The sequence below is a fragment of the Hippichthys cyanospilos genome, chromosome 10 (genome assembly GCF_059441005.1).
Source record: "Hippichthys cyanospilos isolate Australia breed blue-spotted pipefish chromosome 10, RoL_Hcya_1.0, whole genome shotgun sequence".
NCBI classification, from domain to species: domain Eukaryota; kingdom Metazoa; phylum Chordata; class Actinopteri; order Syngnathiformes; family Syngnathidae; genus Hippichthys; species Hippichthys cyanospilos.
Window position 1 is genome coordinate 13,579,681 of NC_142378.1, and position 16,277 is coordinate 13,595,957.

The 16,277-nt window shown below is 38.4% G+C and overlaps 2 protein-coding genes across 4 annotated transcripts in view; one reads left to right on the top strand and one right to left on the bottom strand.

Annotated features, from left to right (window-relative positions):
- Positions 1 to 3,670: 3,670 nt before the first annotated feature.
- Positions 3,671 to 8,260, bottom strand: ptgs2b (prostaglandin-endoperoxide synthase 2b). Its single transcript, XM_088425351.1, has 10 exons — positions 8,116 to 8,260; positions 7,904 to 8,020; positions 7,673 to 7,816; positions 7,459 to 7,602; positions 7,001 to 7,182; positions 6,079 to 6,162; positions 5,755 to 6,001; positions 5,213 to 5,499; positions 4,982 to 5,129; positions 3,671 to 4,536 (listed from the first exon to the last, which is right to left on the bottom strand). Exons 1-10 carry the CDS (start codon positions 8,174 to 8,176, stop codon positions 4,124 to 4,126), a joined length of 1,827 nt encoding a protein of 608 aa, XP_088281477.1. The 5' UTR covers positions 8,177 to 8,260; the 3' UTR covers positions 3,671 to 4,123.
- Positions 8,261 to 8,792: 532 nt separating this feature from the next.
- pla2g4ab (phospholipase A2, group IVAb (cytosolic, calcium-dependent)) overlaps positions 8,793 to 16,277 on the top strand; it is a 29,421-nt gene continuing 21,936 nt past the window's right edge. For 2 of the 3 annotated variants that reach the window (XR_015866984.1, XM_088425611.1), the window contains exons 1-4: positions 8,793 to 9,055; positions 11,684 to 11,781; positions 12,512 to 12,593; positions 13,544 to 13,692. Coding sequence is in view for 2 of the 3 variants with exons in the window: in XM_088425611.1 (XP_088281737.1) it covers positions 11,764 to 11,781; positions 12,512 to 12,593; positions 13,544 to 13,692 (249 nt within the window). In the remaining variant the exon portion in view is untranslated. The remainder of the gene's footprint in view (positions 9,056 to 11,683; positions 11,782 to 12,511; positions 12,594 to 13,543; positions 13,693 to 16,277) is intronic. The other variant, XM_088425612.1, reaches the window with a different exon arrangement.

Below are 16,277 nucleotides of genomic sequence, written 5' to 3' on the forward strand. Positions count from 1 at the left end.
CGCCTGGTCCTTTGCAGGATAAAGCCCAGCAGATGAAGGAGGCAAGGCAGTTCAGAAGATAACTGATGCACATGACTTGATTAATGTAATTTCCCGGGGCTTCTGTGAACCGTTTATATTTTTTCTCCAATCTAATAACCCAGGGTGAATAGGAAAAAGCCAAAGTGCTGTCTGTGATGGCAAAACGAGGCTGTTATTGCTTGCGTTTAAAGGGGGTGATCGTCTGTGACCTGACTCACAAAAGTGTGTTGACGGTCACGTTAACATTGTTTCTACTTTGTCTGATGTGGAGTGAGACCCAAGAAAAATAGTTGTTTTAGGTTGCCAACCTCTGTTGCTGACAAGTGATTTCCTCTCATCCTCACTTTTGGATTGGTTGCCATTTCCTCACACATCATGTCCAGTAAAAAGGATTCCTGGTGAAACATTGTCTAAACACAGGAATTTTCAGCAATGTTCATTCAGCCTTAAAAAGGTTTGGCTTTTTTAAACATCATGATTGTCTGTGCTTGTACAAGTCTCTATTCCAGTGAAATTGGAACATGCAAATGTAAATAAAAACAAAACACAAGTCCTTTTAAAACTAATTAAATACACCACAAAGACAAACTAGTCAGGGTTCAGAATGATAAGATGTCTTGCTTTTTGCAAATATTCTGTTATTTTTTTTATTGATGATGTGTTGTGTGTTGTATTTCTACTACTGGCACTACTAGTTACATCACCATTCCTGTTAGGAACACCCAATAGGTGTTTGCTAATTGAAGATAGTTGAAGAGTTGTAGGTGTAATTCTTTCTAATGCTTGCTTGATGTAAAACTTGAGTTGCTCAATGTGTTTTTACACATTCAATATGAGACAGGCGAGGACTGCTGGCAGGCCAGTCTAGTACTCCTACTCTTGTACTACAAAGCCAAGTGTTGTAACACATGTAGAATGATGCTTGGCATTGTCTTGCTGGAATAAACAGAGACATCTGAGAAAACGACACATTGGCCTGGTTGGTCTTTTTCTCATGTACTTTACAAAAACCATTGCATATGTGGATTCTTCATACACTATCTCAATTTCCACTTTGTGTCAATCCAAGTCAGATAAGCTGAATTCTGATTTCCGAGTTTTATGTTTTATGTTTTATGATTTGATTCTCCTTCAGTCTTAACTTGCCTCAAAAGTCAATATTTGGTCAATTTCATGTTTTATTTATTTATTTGTTTTTAACAAACCTACATTATTGGTCTGTCCACCATGTGTAGGTGTTTCTATTACCAATTATTTTAAGTCTTGAAAATGTGTTTTTTTGATGATGCAATGTTAATGGTTGAAACAATATGCCATTTTTTGGTCTCCTGGTAAGTGAATATTGGCCTTACAAGATTTCAGCCAATTGCAGGGCACACAGAGGAGAACAAACATTCACGCACCCAATCACACCTAAGTACAATTTAGTATGTCCAATTCAATTTTTTTGGAGTGTGGGAGAAAGCCGAAGTGCCTGGAGAGAAAACCACGCAGGCTCAGGGAGAAATTCAAACACAGGAAGGCCTGAGCCAGGTGAATTTGAACCGGGTCCTTTGAACTGTGAGGCGGATGTGCTATTCACTGAGCCACCGAGGAGCCTACAATTTACAGATACAGTGACAAATAATATTAACTAGCAACGGTTTTCAGAAGTGCTCCTGAACTCATGTGGTGAAATCATTGACATACATGGTGGTGATACTTTTCTGAAGTTCTGATTGAAGATCACAGGCAATATTGTTTTTTTGACTCTCTGAGATCTTTTTTTCTTAATATATTATTGGCATGACGTTATTCTGGGATTCCTAGCCTCATCCTTTCTTTTGAACAGATGAGCTTCTCTGGGATGTTGCTTCCTTTCATACCCAATCACGACACTCCCCTGTTACCAGTTAACCTGTTCAGTTGTGGAATGTGACAAAACAGGTGTTTATGAGCAGTCCTCAAATTTCATTTTTATACTTGTCCCAGCTTTTTGGCAACATATTGCAGATATTGAATTTAAATCAGAGAATATTTGCAAAAAACAATAAGCTTTATTAGATTGAACATTAAATACTGTATCTTTGTCATGAATTACATATAGGTTGATAAAGATTTGCAAGTTGTTGTATTATGTTATTTATACTTTAAACAACGTGACATTGGAATTTAGGTTTCTATAAACTACTTGCTCCCAAGTATATACAGGTCTCCTTTGTATATGCTACTTGTCACAAAATGTAAACAGGTTTCTACAAAGTACTATCTATCTATCTATCTATCTATCTATCTATCTATCTATCTATCTATCTATCTATCTATCTATCTATCTATCTATCTATCTATCTATCTATCTATCTATCTATCTATCTATCTATCTATCTACCTATCCATCCATCCATCCATCCATCCATCCATCCATCCGTCCATCCATCCATCCATCCATCTACGTACAGTATGTCTGTCCTTCAGTCTGGTCATCTCCCTGTCCATCCCTCCGCCCATCCATCCATGTGTCTGAAAAGTGTACCATCTGCATCCATGTCTTTAAAATGAGTAATAGACTCAAATGCACAGCAGCTTTTGTGTACATGTAAACTGCAAATAAAATGCGGTTAATTTATTGATTACCAGCAAATACACTGTCTGAAAGTCAAGCTTTTCAAAGAGTTATTGGGTGGGGCACTATTTGAACACTTCAATGTTTCCCTATAATTACTGGGCAATTACATAAACAATCTCACAGGCCTCCACAACAAACAAACAAGCAAATGTGAACTCATAGGTCAATCATGGTCTTGCACTTAAGACCATTTATCTGACAGGCACGTCACCATATGTTGCTGGCATAGATAGATTGATAAAATACTAATACAATGATTGTCATTGTTAGTTGAAATTTTTCATTTTTAATTGGTTAGATGTGTCTGGATAACTTTCTATGGCACACCTCATGATCTCTAATGGCACATGTGTGCCACGACAGCCGGGAATCACTAGCACAGCTGTGAGGAGTGTGTGATGATTCCTGTTTAAGTGCAGATACATATGAGAGTGAACGGTTTTCTGTCTGTGTGACATTTGGCCAGTTTCAATTCAGGGTGTAGTCTGTCCATTTCCAGGCTCTAACTTCCCCGTGACCCTGAACAGTATAAGTGGTAGAGGATGGATGGTGCAGAGATTATAGGTGGAGAGCAGAAAGTACGGCGATATCTAGTTGGACCTTTTCCACCTCATACACTAGCTCAGGCTTAAAATATTTGTCCAACATTATCGCTTGTATGTTGATCAATATAGGTTTCTGTTGAATCATCCAAATCCCTCAACATTTTAGCATTAGTTCATCATACAAGTCAGCTTGCATGACCAAACTCAGAAAACAGCCGAGCCTTGATTGGTCAATGCATGAGCCCTAAGAATGTATGTGTCATTTTAGGGTGACAACAAGTGTCAAAATGGCCTGTCCCTGTGATGGATACGCTTTTTAAGGTGGGGGGTTGCTGCTTAATTCATATTACATAAATGCGCAATGATAATCAGAATACTGTGTTTGGATTAGCAGGGGGTGGGGGCTTGGGGAGCATTGCACATATTAATTGTTGAGAAAATGTTGCACTTGTCTTCCCTTCAAATGCTAATTAAAAAGACAAACATTTGGCAGTTCGTATACCAGAAATATAATTTAATGATGAGAAATACTTAATCACACATACAGTATCACAATCATTTAAGTCACTCTGAATGTTACCATTAAAGTGCCGCTATGTTACTGTCTACAGTAGTGGTCCAGATCTTAAGAAAAACAACATGTATTGTGAGACAGTAAAACAGAAAAAATACATAATCACAAGTGAAATGCGAGCAGCTCTCCGTCTTATAACACAAAAACAAAAGTGACACTATGATGAAGTCGTAAACTAGCTTTCAAGTATCAGGTTACAGTCACTGAGGTCTTTCGTTTTACAATAACTTATACACACTCCTTTAATAAATAAACATAAGACAACATTGAACATTTCATACAAAAGCCTGCTTACGGAACATTTCTTGTACTGTATTATAAATAGTATAAATATATCATTTTAAATAAATAAATAAATAGCTAAAAACTAAAAACCCTTTAGAGCTCAGAAGTCCTTTTTTTCAAAATGACTGTCGGGTTCATGTCCCCACTGCGTGAGGGTGATATGCTTGAGTTGATGACGACGGAGCCTGTATCTTCGATGTCAGGTACGTGAAAAGACGCCACTGGGCAGGGCCCCCGCACATTATTGCACACAAGCTTCTGCAGAGATGCTGTATTGACAATGTCAAATCCAACATTGCCTCCAAAGGTGCTGGGTTTCCAGTATTCTGGAGAGCAGATGGGGTTTCCCATCAAGCCTTTGAGTGAGAAAGGGGCTCCCATCTCCACCATGGTCTCGCCAAAGATTGCATTGGGTCTGGGCTTTTCCACCAGTAGGCCTGGGTAAAGCTCTACAGCGTCGACGTCACCGTACATCTCTTCGAGCACCGCTGCCATTTCTTTTTCCCCTGATGGAGGAAGGAGGAAGTTTGCGTTGTTAGTTTGCACCAATCTGGTTTATCTAAGAATGATTGACTTATTTTTACACTGGATACATATTTATAGAATGGAAGGATTCATTTTGTTATCTAAGCCATGAGCTCAGTGTGTCTGCTTCAGTCTTACTTTAGTTAACTTCCTCCTGCGTTTGTCCACATACACTTTATCTTACTCAAATTTACATTTTTGGAACATCTCTTTTCTAAGACTCTTATTTGTGTTTACATCTCGCTCACTCGGATGAAAATCTGTTTACACTATCTGAACAGGAGATGAACATCTTTGTTATGAACTAGTGAAAGAACTGCACCAGTATAGTGATGGCACCTTTCTCAAGCTTCCTGTTGCTGAAGCAGGAACAAATTGCAGTACTACAAACTGTAATACAAGTTCTCTTGCAAATAATATTCTCACCTGTCAAATCTTCAAAGGACTTATACGGAGCCAAAGAGAATCTTTTCCTATAAGCGTTCAAAGGCTGGTAACGCATTTTTCTGCTGTCCTCTATGGACTTCATAGCCACGTACAGAATCGGTGCTGGGACATTCCGACCACCAGCAACCTAAGAAATATATATAACAGAAAGTTATGCACAGAATATCATCACTGTCCATCTTGATTTTTGCTAAAAGCGCTTAACCTTACCCGTCCAGCGATTTGCTTGCTGAAAGACTCCACCAGGTTGGCGATGCCGTGCTCAGTCACGACAGAGGTGTTGAACACAAACTCTTTGTAGTTGTAGTTTTTCTCCTCGATGTGGAAGGAGTCGGGCATCAGTGGGTGCCAGTGGTAGAGGGTGTTGAACTCAGATGCAATGCGGTTCTGGTACTGGAAACGCTGGCTGAACAGCAGCTCGGGATCAAATTTGAGCTTGAAGTTATAGCCGCTCAAGTGCTGCACGTAATCCTCAATCACAATCTTGATGGTTTCTCCTGTTGGGCAAATAGTCATCAGTATCACAAGAAGTACTTAAACCAGTAAATTGAGATCAAAATGGGATGCTGATCAGTGAACAGTTCCTCTTTGTGATGAAAATCAAGTTTCATAATGTGACGGTTAAAACCCGCAGTATGTGCAACACAGTCTGAGGTAGGTGCGCAGTGAAAATGTGTTTCATTTTTGAAAACTGGTGTTTTCTCAGTCAACTAACTGGTGTACTTTTACAAAGGTTTTTCTCATTAACTCACCAATCAGAATGAGCCGCGAGGTCTGAAAAAGTCTTTCATCATCCCAATAAGGATGGACTTGCTTCAAAACGTCGCAAACTCTGTTGTGTTCCCGGAGCCAAATGGTGGCGTACATCATGAGACCGGGGACAAGGCCGAAAGCCTCGTGGCCCACAGCGAAGCGTTGCGAGTCGGCGATATGAGGAGGGTAGTGCATATCGACGCCCACATCTTTCACTGTTGGAGGGTATATCTCCCCATCCAGCATCTGCAGTTTTATGTTGGTATATGTGAGACACTTGTATAGTCAGAGAGACTATAGTGACACGCAATCTCCTCATGTACCTGATATTTAAGTTTGCCATCTTTGAAGAGCCTCAATTTGCTTTGTCTCTCCAGGCTGTCTCCATATATGTGACTGAGGTCCACCTGAAAATAAAATTAACATTGATATACCAATGACAGGAATACTGAACCAGATAAACATTTGGAAACAACTTCAAATGTAAAAAGTCTCAAACACATTAAAAGGTCAAAAAACTCAAAGTATTAACTCTTGAAAATGCTCAAATAAAAATATTTAGGTAAAAAAAAAAATCTAATTAAGGGTGAAAAAAAAGGTTCAACTGCCACTTGGATCAACTTTTTAGGTTATTCCTAGTCACATGGTCGCTTGGTGGGTTATTCAATTGACCCAACTTTCTGGGTTATTCATTCCAAACTACACTTTGCATGACATGAATAATGAATTTGTTCTGTACAGAATAACCCCTCAAAATTGGGTTGTTTTGTCGGTTATTGATTTGACTAAACCTGTTGAGTTATTAATGTTACTTAAAACGTTGTATCAGACAAATAAACCATTAAACAAACTCAATAGGTAGGATCTTTTTTCTATGTTATTAATTTGACCTGACTTTTTGGTTTATATTTGGAGAGAAAAAGTGGGGGAAAATGCGCCTTTCCGATACCTAATTGGGTTATAATTGAGCCAAACATTTTTAAAGCGCATACTCTGAAGAATCTGAATTACAAAGTATATTCTGTTTTATTTAACATTCTTTTGTTTATCAAATGATTCTATAATTTATTTATAAAGTCAGTCACTTTAATATGAATCTCAAATCCAGGCCAAAAAACATGTAAAAAATGAAAAAAATGAAAACAACAACAGAATTGGTGGAGGTTTCCAAATTTTTGACTGGTACTTCATATATTGAAATTCAAAGAAACGAATCGCTGAGACAACCAAAAACTATTGTCTTACCCCATGACCTTTTGCCAGCGTGAAAGCGGGTCCTCTCTTCATGTCTGATTTAAAGAATTGGTGTGTAAAGTGCTGTGCAAAGAATGCAAACATAAGGCTAGTGCCCTGTGGGTCAGGGATGAACTGCCTCCTCATCAGTAGCGCCTCTGCAAGAAGTTTCACATCTGGGAGCTCCTTTTTACCTGGATGAACAATAATGGGAACAAGTCAGTCAATATGTTTGCTCTTATCAGTGTTGAAGTGGGTTTTAGGATCATGTTTCTAAATGGTTGAAAGAAACGAGACTATGCAGACAAGCGACTTTTTTTTGGATCCACCCCACCAAAAGGCTGCCTGGCCAGACGAATTCCCATTTTCTAAGTTTACTTCCTCTGATGCAATGGGACTCAGCCACCCCTTATCGAGCATACTGGAATCTAAGAAAACAGGTTCTGAGGCAGAGAGAGAAAAACACTCACCTACTACTCCCATAGGAGTTGGGCAATCATTTGGCACTGGGGGCAGGGCTCTCGTATAGTATGAAAGGTTGGAATACGCTTCCCAGTTTTTATAATGATAGTCTGCATTGTAGGTTGGTGGGCTGTCAATCATGTGGGAGCGAGCTGGAAATAGAAAGAATGGGGATTAGTCTTGTTTTATTACCTGGTCGTTTTCTGTGCTCAGTCGACTTACAAGTTAGCACGTATTTCATGATGGCATTTCTGAGAAATGAGATGTTGTTGATGATGTTCCAGAAACCCTTGAAGTGCGTGAGAAGATAGTGGACTGTGTTGGGCGTTGGTTTCAGGAACACTTTGATCCGAGTGAGGAATTCAGCTGTTCAGATCCGATAGAAACATTACTTATCTGGTAAATAAAATACTTTGATGACTTCAGGTGGATGAAATGTGTCTATGTACTTACGCGTTGTGCAGTTTGGACCATAATAGCCGGTACGTGTGCAGTCACATTCATAAGCATCAGATCCGAGGGCTGTGCAAACACCTCTGTTCTGACATGGTTCGGAGCAGCATAGGTTACCTGAGAAACAGAACGAGGAACGGTCATTCATAATACCCACAGCAAAACAGTGGATGCATTTTAATTTTGAGACTTGAAAGGGGCATGTGACTTACCTCCCTCACACACAAGGTAACCAAGAGACAAGAGGACAAGCGTTAAAGTGAATTTGTTCATACTCCAAAAACTTTGCGTGAACTTTTTTTTCCTTCTCGGCCGCACTGCTCCCACCTCTACGCTGCTCTTCCTCTCTCAGAGTTGAATGGTTTCACGTCCCATCCTGCCCACGGTAGTACCTTTATAGCGCGGGTGGGTGACGTCATCAACAGGCTCACAGACAGACTGTCATAGTTTTCCCTTACACGCTCTCAATTGATTTTCAATCGTTAAGCGTTGAGTCATCTTAACGAATACAAGCTCCCCCCCCCCCGCCCGCTATAATTATATTGGAGTTAACAATGACACATGTATTTGTTGTTTCTCAAAATAAATGTGAGATATTTTCAGACACTTAAAATTACTTTATACTGATAGTAAATGGAGGCGCTCGTCACTTAATTATAATTATACATTTGTGGACGGTTATAATTACAGTTTTTCAGGAGAAATCGTCTTTGAAAGACTCACATTTGGCATTATGTGTAGTGAAAAAGACAACAATTGGAGGATGATCGTATAAACTGTCAAATGCACACCAGATTTGGACAAGTCCTCCATTGATTTGTCTTGGCACCAGAGTCTGTCGCGCCCCCTTGTGGACACGGCTAGGACACCCGCTGCGCAATTCGAGCGGACCGTCAAGCTTCCTCTGCCAAAATTTACACTTTTTGTCTCACGTTCACGAAGCTTGGCTCTCATTTTCCTCAAACGATTAATATTTTTTGTGGTGCTTTCGTGTCGTTTCCATTGAACTGAACGCTGCTTCTCCAGCAAATTGCCACAAAGTGAACAGCGAGGCGCCGCCTCCTCCAAGACTGCCGGAATGAAATTTTCTCGATCGGTATGACACTTCTTTTTTTCAGGATTTGTGAGTTGAAACATTAAATCTTCGTTAAGGTATGTCTACTTTTGTTTTCTCTCAGACAAGCGTGGAAATTTGACTGAAACTCGTATTGGCAAAAGTGCTCATTGTGACTTGAATAACCGCTTGGGCAATTTTGAAGCCCGAAGAAACCAAAGAGGCAATAGTTACTTAAAAAAAAAAAAAAAAAAGAAAGAAAACCAAACTTTTGTTGTTGCAGATGACAAGAGAGGAAGTAGGCTACGCGTCGGTGTTCGTACTTGGATTTGTTAATTCGTCTTTCACGAATGTACACACGAGCCATTCACTGCCATCCTTCATTATTATTTCTCTGAATAGTATAATAAATGTACAAACTGTTCAAGGGAAACATATCAAGCAGAACCTGTTCGAGTGGTCCGCCGGAAGCGAGAGGGTAGTAGTTCACAAATTCTTTTTTGTAGTGTAGGCCAGTAGTTGCTAACGTGTTTGACTTGTGTACCTCCAAACTTTTTTGTCATCATACATTGATACGTGTTGATGTGTTCCAAACTAGAACGAAACACTGTCACCATTGATTGTTCAATAATTGAAAAATAATGTAGTTCTGTTTCCTTAATTTGAACATTTAATCTTAAAGATGCTTACTTTTTAATTCACATTAAACTAATATAACATTGAAATAATGTTGCATTGAAAAAATATGTTTCAAAGAATCACCTTTCCTTTATTATTAATAATCAACAGTAAAAAATAATAATCATGTAACATCTACCACAAAGAAAATGGGCTCCTTTGAAAAAGTACCCCTTAAACAAGAATTCAAACTAAATACCAGAAGCACAGTTGTAGACAAATCAGCAATTTAGACCCACATTAGGACAATAACAAGCACATTTTCCATCTGTCATTAGAACAATCATGATACTCTATAGGCAGGGGTCAAAAACTTTGTTTTTTAAATAATGGCTCATGTTTAATGCCTCCCTCATTTTTTTTCCCAAATACAGTAGTATACTATAACAAACCTACTTGATCACCCAAGTGGTAATGAAAGAATCCTTCTCGAACAAGAAGACACCTTTGACTGACCCAATATCCGCCTCAGCTATTGGATGGATAATGGATAGCATAGGCAGTATCAATGTTAGCAGAACCAAGAGTAGAAATATGAGTACATACTGTTACAATGAATACTAGATGTAAATGATACACGGTTTTAGATCACCGTTGTGCTTGATTATCAATCAATCAGTCAATCAATTGAGACTCATGGTCCCTTGGAAAACATACAATGCATAGTAAAACAAAAAAAAGAAAATATGCAAAAAGGCATCCACTGGTATCTCTCTCTCCTAATGGAATTTTAAAACGGTGCTAAAAGCATTTACACTTATTTTAGCAGTACAAAGTTTATATTTTGTCCATAATTCATTTGATGATACCTTTAAAAACATATTGTGCTCATGTTAATTGTGTTATATCCCAACTGAAAACACAACATTGACGCCAAAAGACATCATTTCATCTTCTTACTTTCTAGTCAATAAAACACATTATATTCATGTCAAAATTGTGGCTTTACGCTGCATCTTGAGTTTGTCACTTTTTGTTTACTAGACAGAGAAATCAGTCTTGCACGGCAAAAACTTTAATTGGAAAGACCCAGATAGAGCATGCGGAGAACTGAAACCAATGCCACTTTTAAAGGAGGTAACCGGATTGCGTTTACCTGACCACATACAGTATTTGTGTTAGAAAATGGGTAACTCAAGGATCTCAGTCAGGTTTTCAAAAACCCGAATATGAGCTTTTTTGGGTCATTACGCCTGTTTACATGGAGTTTAAAAAATCCCATACAGACAATAGTCGGGTTTTATAAGCATTATTGACTGCATGTAAATGCAATGATATTCAGACTCAAGCAAGTGGAAAAATCTGTTTTTTAAATGTATTTATTAGACATGAAAGATGAATAATAATTAATTAGAGAAAAAACTGTTGACTTTTAAATTCTGGAAATTGCTAAATAAATAAAGGATCCTTTTAATTGCTGCTGCAAATATTTGAAGCGATCCAAGTAAAAATGCGAATGACGAATAGAAGTAGTGACAAGAAAATGACATTCATCAGCATTACTCTAGCTCTTGAAACAGAAAGGTGTTCTGTCTAACCAGACAGTAAAACTGTAGGGTCAAGCTTGTAAAATTGTCTTTTGTGCGTCAGTGGGAGTTTATGTTGTCTCTCTTGCATGACGACTTTGGGTTATATTGACATACACATGAACACTCATGTATACACACAGGCACACGAATGCACACACACAGCCCTGCATGCACCCATTGTACGCTGCAGAACAAGGCCAGTATGAGCTGGCGCTGGTCAAATTTGGACCAGTGAGGCAAACTACGTGACGGGTTGGATGACCACAGAGTTTTCCTACGTGCTCCCAGGCTCATCGCTCATGGCTCTCTTTGATGAATAGATGAGAAAACTTTGGATGAGCTATGCTACATTCATTCCACACTCGCACACACGCATGCACACACGTTTGAAATATAATTGAAATAACATCAGTTGCATTTTGAACTACTGTAATCTAGGTCCACATGTCAAATGCAAAGTCTTGTTCAAACTGTTATAGTTTGTATGGAATTATTGAACTGATGTTTTTCAATTTACAGGCCTGCTTGGTGTAAACCGAGGACTGAGATGTTCTTCTCCTGAATTCCCATCTTGATAAAAGCTTCCCTCACACAAAACCATGGCATCTAATATAATTGTACGTATTCATTTTTCATGGTGTCTCAGTCAGTTCTATCAGTCACTCTACAGCAGCTGTTGGTGTTAGATGAAAGGAAATTCAGAAAACTGGATCACAGTATTACTATTTCACGTAATTAAAACAACACCGTTACACCCATAGAGGATGCATTCCAGATCCACCATCACAAGTGCGACATTCACGGACAATAATACTTTTTTTATGAGACAACCTGATACTTGCCTTAATCGAATGCAGATGTTACACAGCGGTCTTGGGTTGCTTTTATTTAAATACTTTTTCTACAGGTTGTCTCGCAAGAAAGGTGGAGGGAACTAGGGATGGCCGGATCAATGACTTTAAGTCATATCCAATTCCTAACATGGCGCAGGAATTACATTTAAAAAGGGTTATTATTTTGGAAAATACAAGGCTCTATACAATAGTGTGAACACCAGATATTTTACAATACAGTATCGCTTCTCTAACACCTTCAATACGTCAAAGTGGGACACCAGAGGTACGCTCTTTTGCGACTAAACAATGCAAAGGCTAAAGGAAATTTGCTTTGATGTTGCAAAGATTATAACACTTCAAACACTTGCTGTATTTACTACAGGGGTAATTTGTCACTAAATATTCCAGGGACTATTTTTGTAAATAATTTTACCCAGCAGGCTTATGTGATTTGTAAGATTTTCCACTGGCGGGGAGGTGACATTAACATAACATTGATGCTGTTTTTCAGGTGGAACAACAATTTTCCCACAAGTTTACAGTGACAGTCGTTCGAGCAGAGAATGTCACCAAGGGAGCACTTGGAGACTTGTGTGAGTCTACTATCTGTTGACTAGAAATAACACTCATTCTGCGTCTTATTCAGATACAGTATATACAGTATCTAGCACATTTTGGACCACCTGTCATAAAAACAAGACAACATTCAGCGTCATGATGTGCTGGAATGAAGTCTTCCAAATTCAGTGCACAACTTAACGATTCCAATAGAATTTTAGCATTTAATTTAAAAAAAAAAAGAAAAAACAACCTTTAAGATTTTTTTGCAAAAAAATAATGTATTTTCACATCTTAGTAAAGCTTTACTATTTTTATTTTTTATTTGTAAAACTGCAATAATGAAAATTCATCAGTTCTTGTTTTGGCATTAAACATGCTTTGGTTAAAAAGTCTAAACATATAGATGCATTAATATTTGAGGATTATTGATTAATTGACAAGTGATCAATTATCAAATTACTTTAATAGATATTTTTTTATGTCATCAATTTAAATTTGTTTTAAACTGTCCAAAGAATGTGACTTTCAACTTCTCAACATTAAAAATTCTAATTTCTTCTTGAAAGTAAACAGATTGTTCAATGAAAAAAAGCTAACAAACAAACATGCTTTTACTTTGGGATAGTGATGACCAACATATTAAGTACAGAATCATAATGAGTTTGTTTATGCATTTGGTGCATATGTCAATTTGAAATAATGTCTTGTTCTTGATAAGTAGGGTGGAAATGAAGACTGACTGATTAATAATGGACAAAATAATTAAAGATTGCTCTTAATTTAGACCAGCTGTGGCATTTAACTTTGAAGGTGTTGTCTATCTATTTAAAGCATAACAAAGGGAAAAAAATCTTAGCAAAGACGTTTTACTTTAAAGGTGTTACTTTGTTTTATGTGTGTGTGTGTGTGTGTGTGTGTGTGTGTGTGTGTGCGTGTGTGTGTGTGTGTGTGTGTGTGTGTGTGTGTGTGTGTGTGCGCGCAGTGGACACACCTGACCCGTATGTGGAGCTGTTCATCCCGACAGCCCCAGAAAGCAGGAAGAAAACCAAGCACATAGACAACAACATTAATCCAAAATGGGACGAGACATTTCATTTCATATTAGATCCGAACTTGCAGAACATCCTTCAGGTTAGTTGCCTTGTTTTTTCTGAAACATTTTTGTTAATACAGTTAAAAAAGCTTTGTTGGTGATAAATATCAGTGTTACTTCTGCTGCATTAGCAGCAGTTATATTTTTCTTGTATACACCTGTTAAAGTAAACAATCCTGGTTAGAAACTAGTCTCATGGCTTAAACTACAGGAGCCATAAAAAAACTGTAATTGGGGATGCACCAAAATGAAAACGATTGGCCCAAACCAAAAAGCAGAAATAAATAACACGTAGCTGAAACCCAAAACACTGAAAGAAAAAAAAAGGAATTTCTCCACAAATCGCCTTTGAAAAGTAACATCATACACTGTGTCTTCCACAGTTCTGTAAATTAATGATGACAATAAATTAACATTGCATACTAAGGCTTTGAATATTATTCCTTTTCAGTCTTTCAATGCCTGTTTTGCCGTACTGTGTTTGCGGTAAATATTGTAATAATTAAATATAACAAAGTCAGGTTTAATCTTTATTTAATTCATTGACATACCAACCACAAGAATGGAAGACTAAATCCTAGTTATTTGATTAGGTATTATAGACGTAAATGACAAGATTGACCGTTTATTATAAACCTTTAAAAATTCATGGGAAGACCACATTGTAGGGACATTTGCAGGTATTAACATTTAATGCATTGACTGACTTTTTCTCTTATAATTTGAAATGTACAAGAGCATTTGAATGCACCACATGCACCACACAGAGGTTGGTGCTAGCGCTAGATTGGAGACTTGCTCTGTATCATGCAATGACATTGTAATTGACTAATGGTATATTAGCGTCCTTATCAGTGATTGAATACGTTTTTTCTTTTAAATTGCTTTGTGTTGATGTCTGGCAATGGAAAAAAAAACATTGAGAGCACTCAAGCTAGCCAATCTGCTACCCCATCTGCAAAGGCTCATGGCAAAGTAAAGTGCTGTTACTTCTATTGCGTTGTTGCTCGTGCATGATTTGGTGTGTTTATTTTGAAGTTGGTCACTGCAACACACCGTTGGCGTGTGACGTTGGTTGCTGTTGTTCTTTCTTAGCTCTTTGGAAGCCGGGCATTGATCACTTTTCTTGCCCCACTGAAATACTTAACAGTAGTTCCCTACCTAGTGTTGTCCCTTTGTCCTGTGGGTGTGTGTGTGTGTGTGTGTGTGTGTGTATGTGTGTGAGATTCAGATGCTTGCTGGCAGTGGTTTTTGCGTTGGCATATATTTTTTCGAGTGTATTGCTTTGGATTTTATTGTTTTTCGTCTGAAAAACAAAAAATGTATGTTTTTGTCATCCATCCATTCATACTACGGGTGTGGAGTCGTTAAGGCTAGAGTTAACCGGCACTAGGCTGGACTGTTACAACACACATAGCATACTTAGTCTAGGTCACTGCAATCCACACACTGTTTCAATACCTAATGCTGAATGCCCCAATGATAAGATTTCTGCTGAGGTGGTGTTGATTAAGGAAAACAGCCCTGCCTCTTTAATTAGTAAGACTAGTGACAAAGTGCCTAGGCGAAATATTAATATCAATATGCGCGCTGTAGTCGTCGACAATCGAATTCCTACTTTACTAACATCGCGACGAGGTTTTAATTACTCAAAATATAGAGCAAGCCCCAGCCATAAAAATCTTGTTGGTATTAGTACTACCAACACGAGGACTCAGAATAGTCCGGGAAAAATGTCCCAGTTTAAATTCGGCTTCATAAATATTAGGTCACTCGCTTCAAAAGCCCTTCTTGTAAATGATCTTATTACAGATCAAAATCTTAACGTGCTTGGTCTCTGCGAAACCTGGCTAAAACCAAATGAATTCTTACCATTAAATGAGGCCTCACCCGCAAACTTTGTGGGCTCACATGTTGCCCGTCCTTGTAAAAAAGGGGGGGGTGTCGCCCTAATTTCGGAATCTGATCTTAGGCTTAGCACGAGCACGAGTCACACTTTCAAGACATTTGAGGCTCTCGTTATGCGATCGAGCTCCTCACCACCATTTTATGTGGTAGTTATTTACCGTCCTCCTGGCCCATACTCTGGATTCTTAGATGAATTCCCTGAACTTATGGCTGACTTAATAACTCACACAGATAATATATTAATTATGGGTGACTTCAATATTCATATGAACTCCCCATCAGAGCCACTTACTGTAGCTTTTCAAGCAATAATCGATGCATTTGGTTTTACACAAATAATAAAAGCAGCAACACACCGGAATGGTAATATCTTAGACTTAGTGCTAACCCGTGGCCTAACTGCCTCAAACGTCATAATTCTGCCACATACTAACGTTATGTCTGATCATTATCTTATAACATTTGAAGTCCTAGCTCAGTGTGGTCTTGTTGTCCACAACCAAGGCTTTAAGAGCCGTGATATTAATTCTTCAACGACTGCTGCACTTTCTGAATTACTGCCTTCCGCAACAGCTGCCTTTCCGTCCTTCACTGGCTCAGTCGATAAGCTCGCGAATGATTTTAATTCGGTTCTTCTAAATTCCCTAAACTCTATTGCGCCGCTGAAACTTAAAACTCGTCCGAAGCGGCGCACTCCGTGGTTTACGGAGGAAAC

Bases quoted from the DNA above. Each gene is read 5' to 3' on its own strand.
- ptgs2b (XM_088425351.1), bottom strand. From the start codon at position 8,176: ATGAACAAATTCACTTTAACGCTTGTCCTCTTGTCTCTTGGTTACCTT. The intron at 6,163-7,000 runs GTAAGACAATAG...TTTTATTTTCAG, and splicing joins CGCTGGCAAAAGGTCATGGG to GTGGACCTCAGTCACATATA. The intron at 5,500-5,754 runs GTGAGTTAATGA...TTTGCCCAACAG, and splicing joins CTCGCGGCTCATTCTGATTG to GAGAAACCATCAAGATTGTG.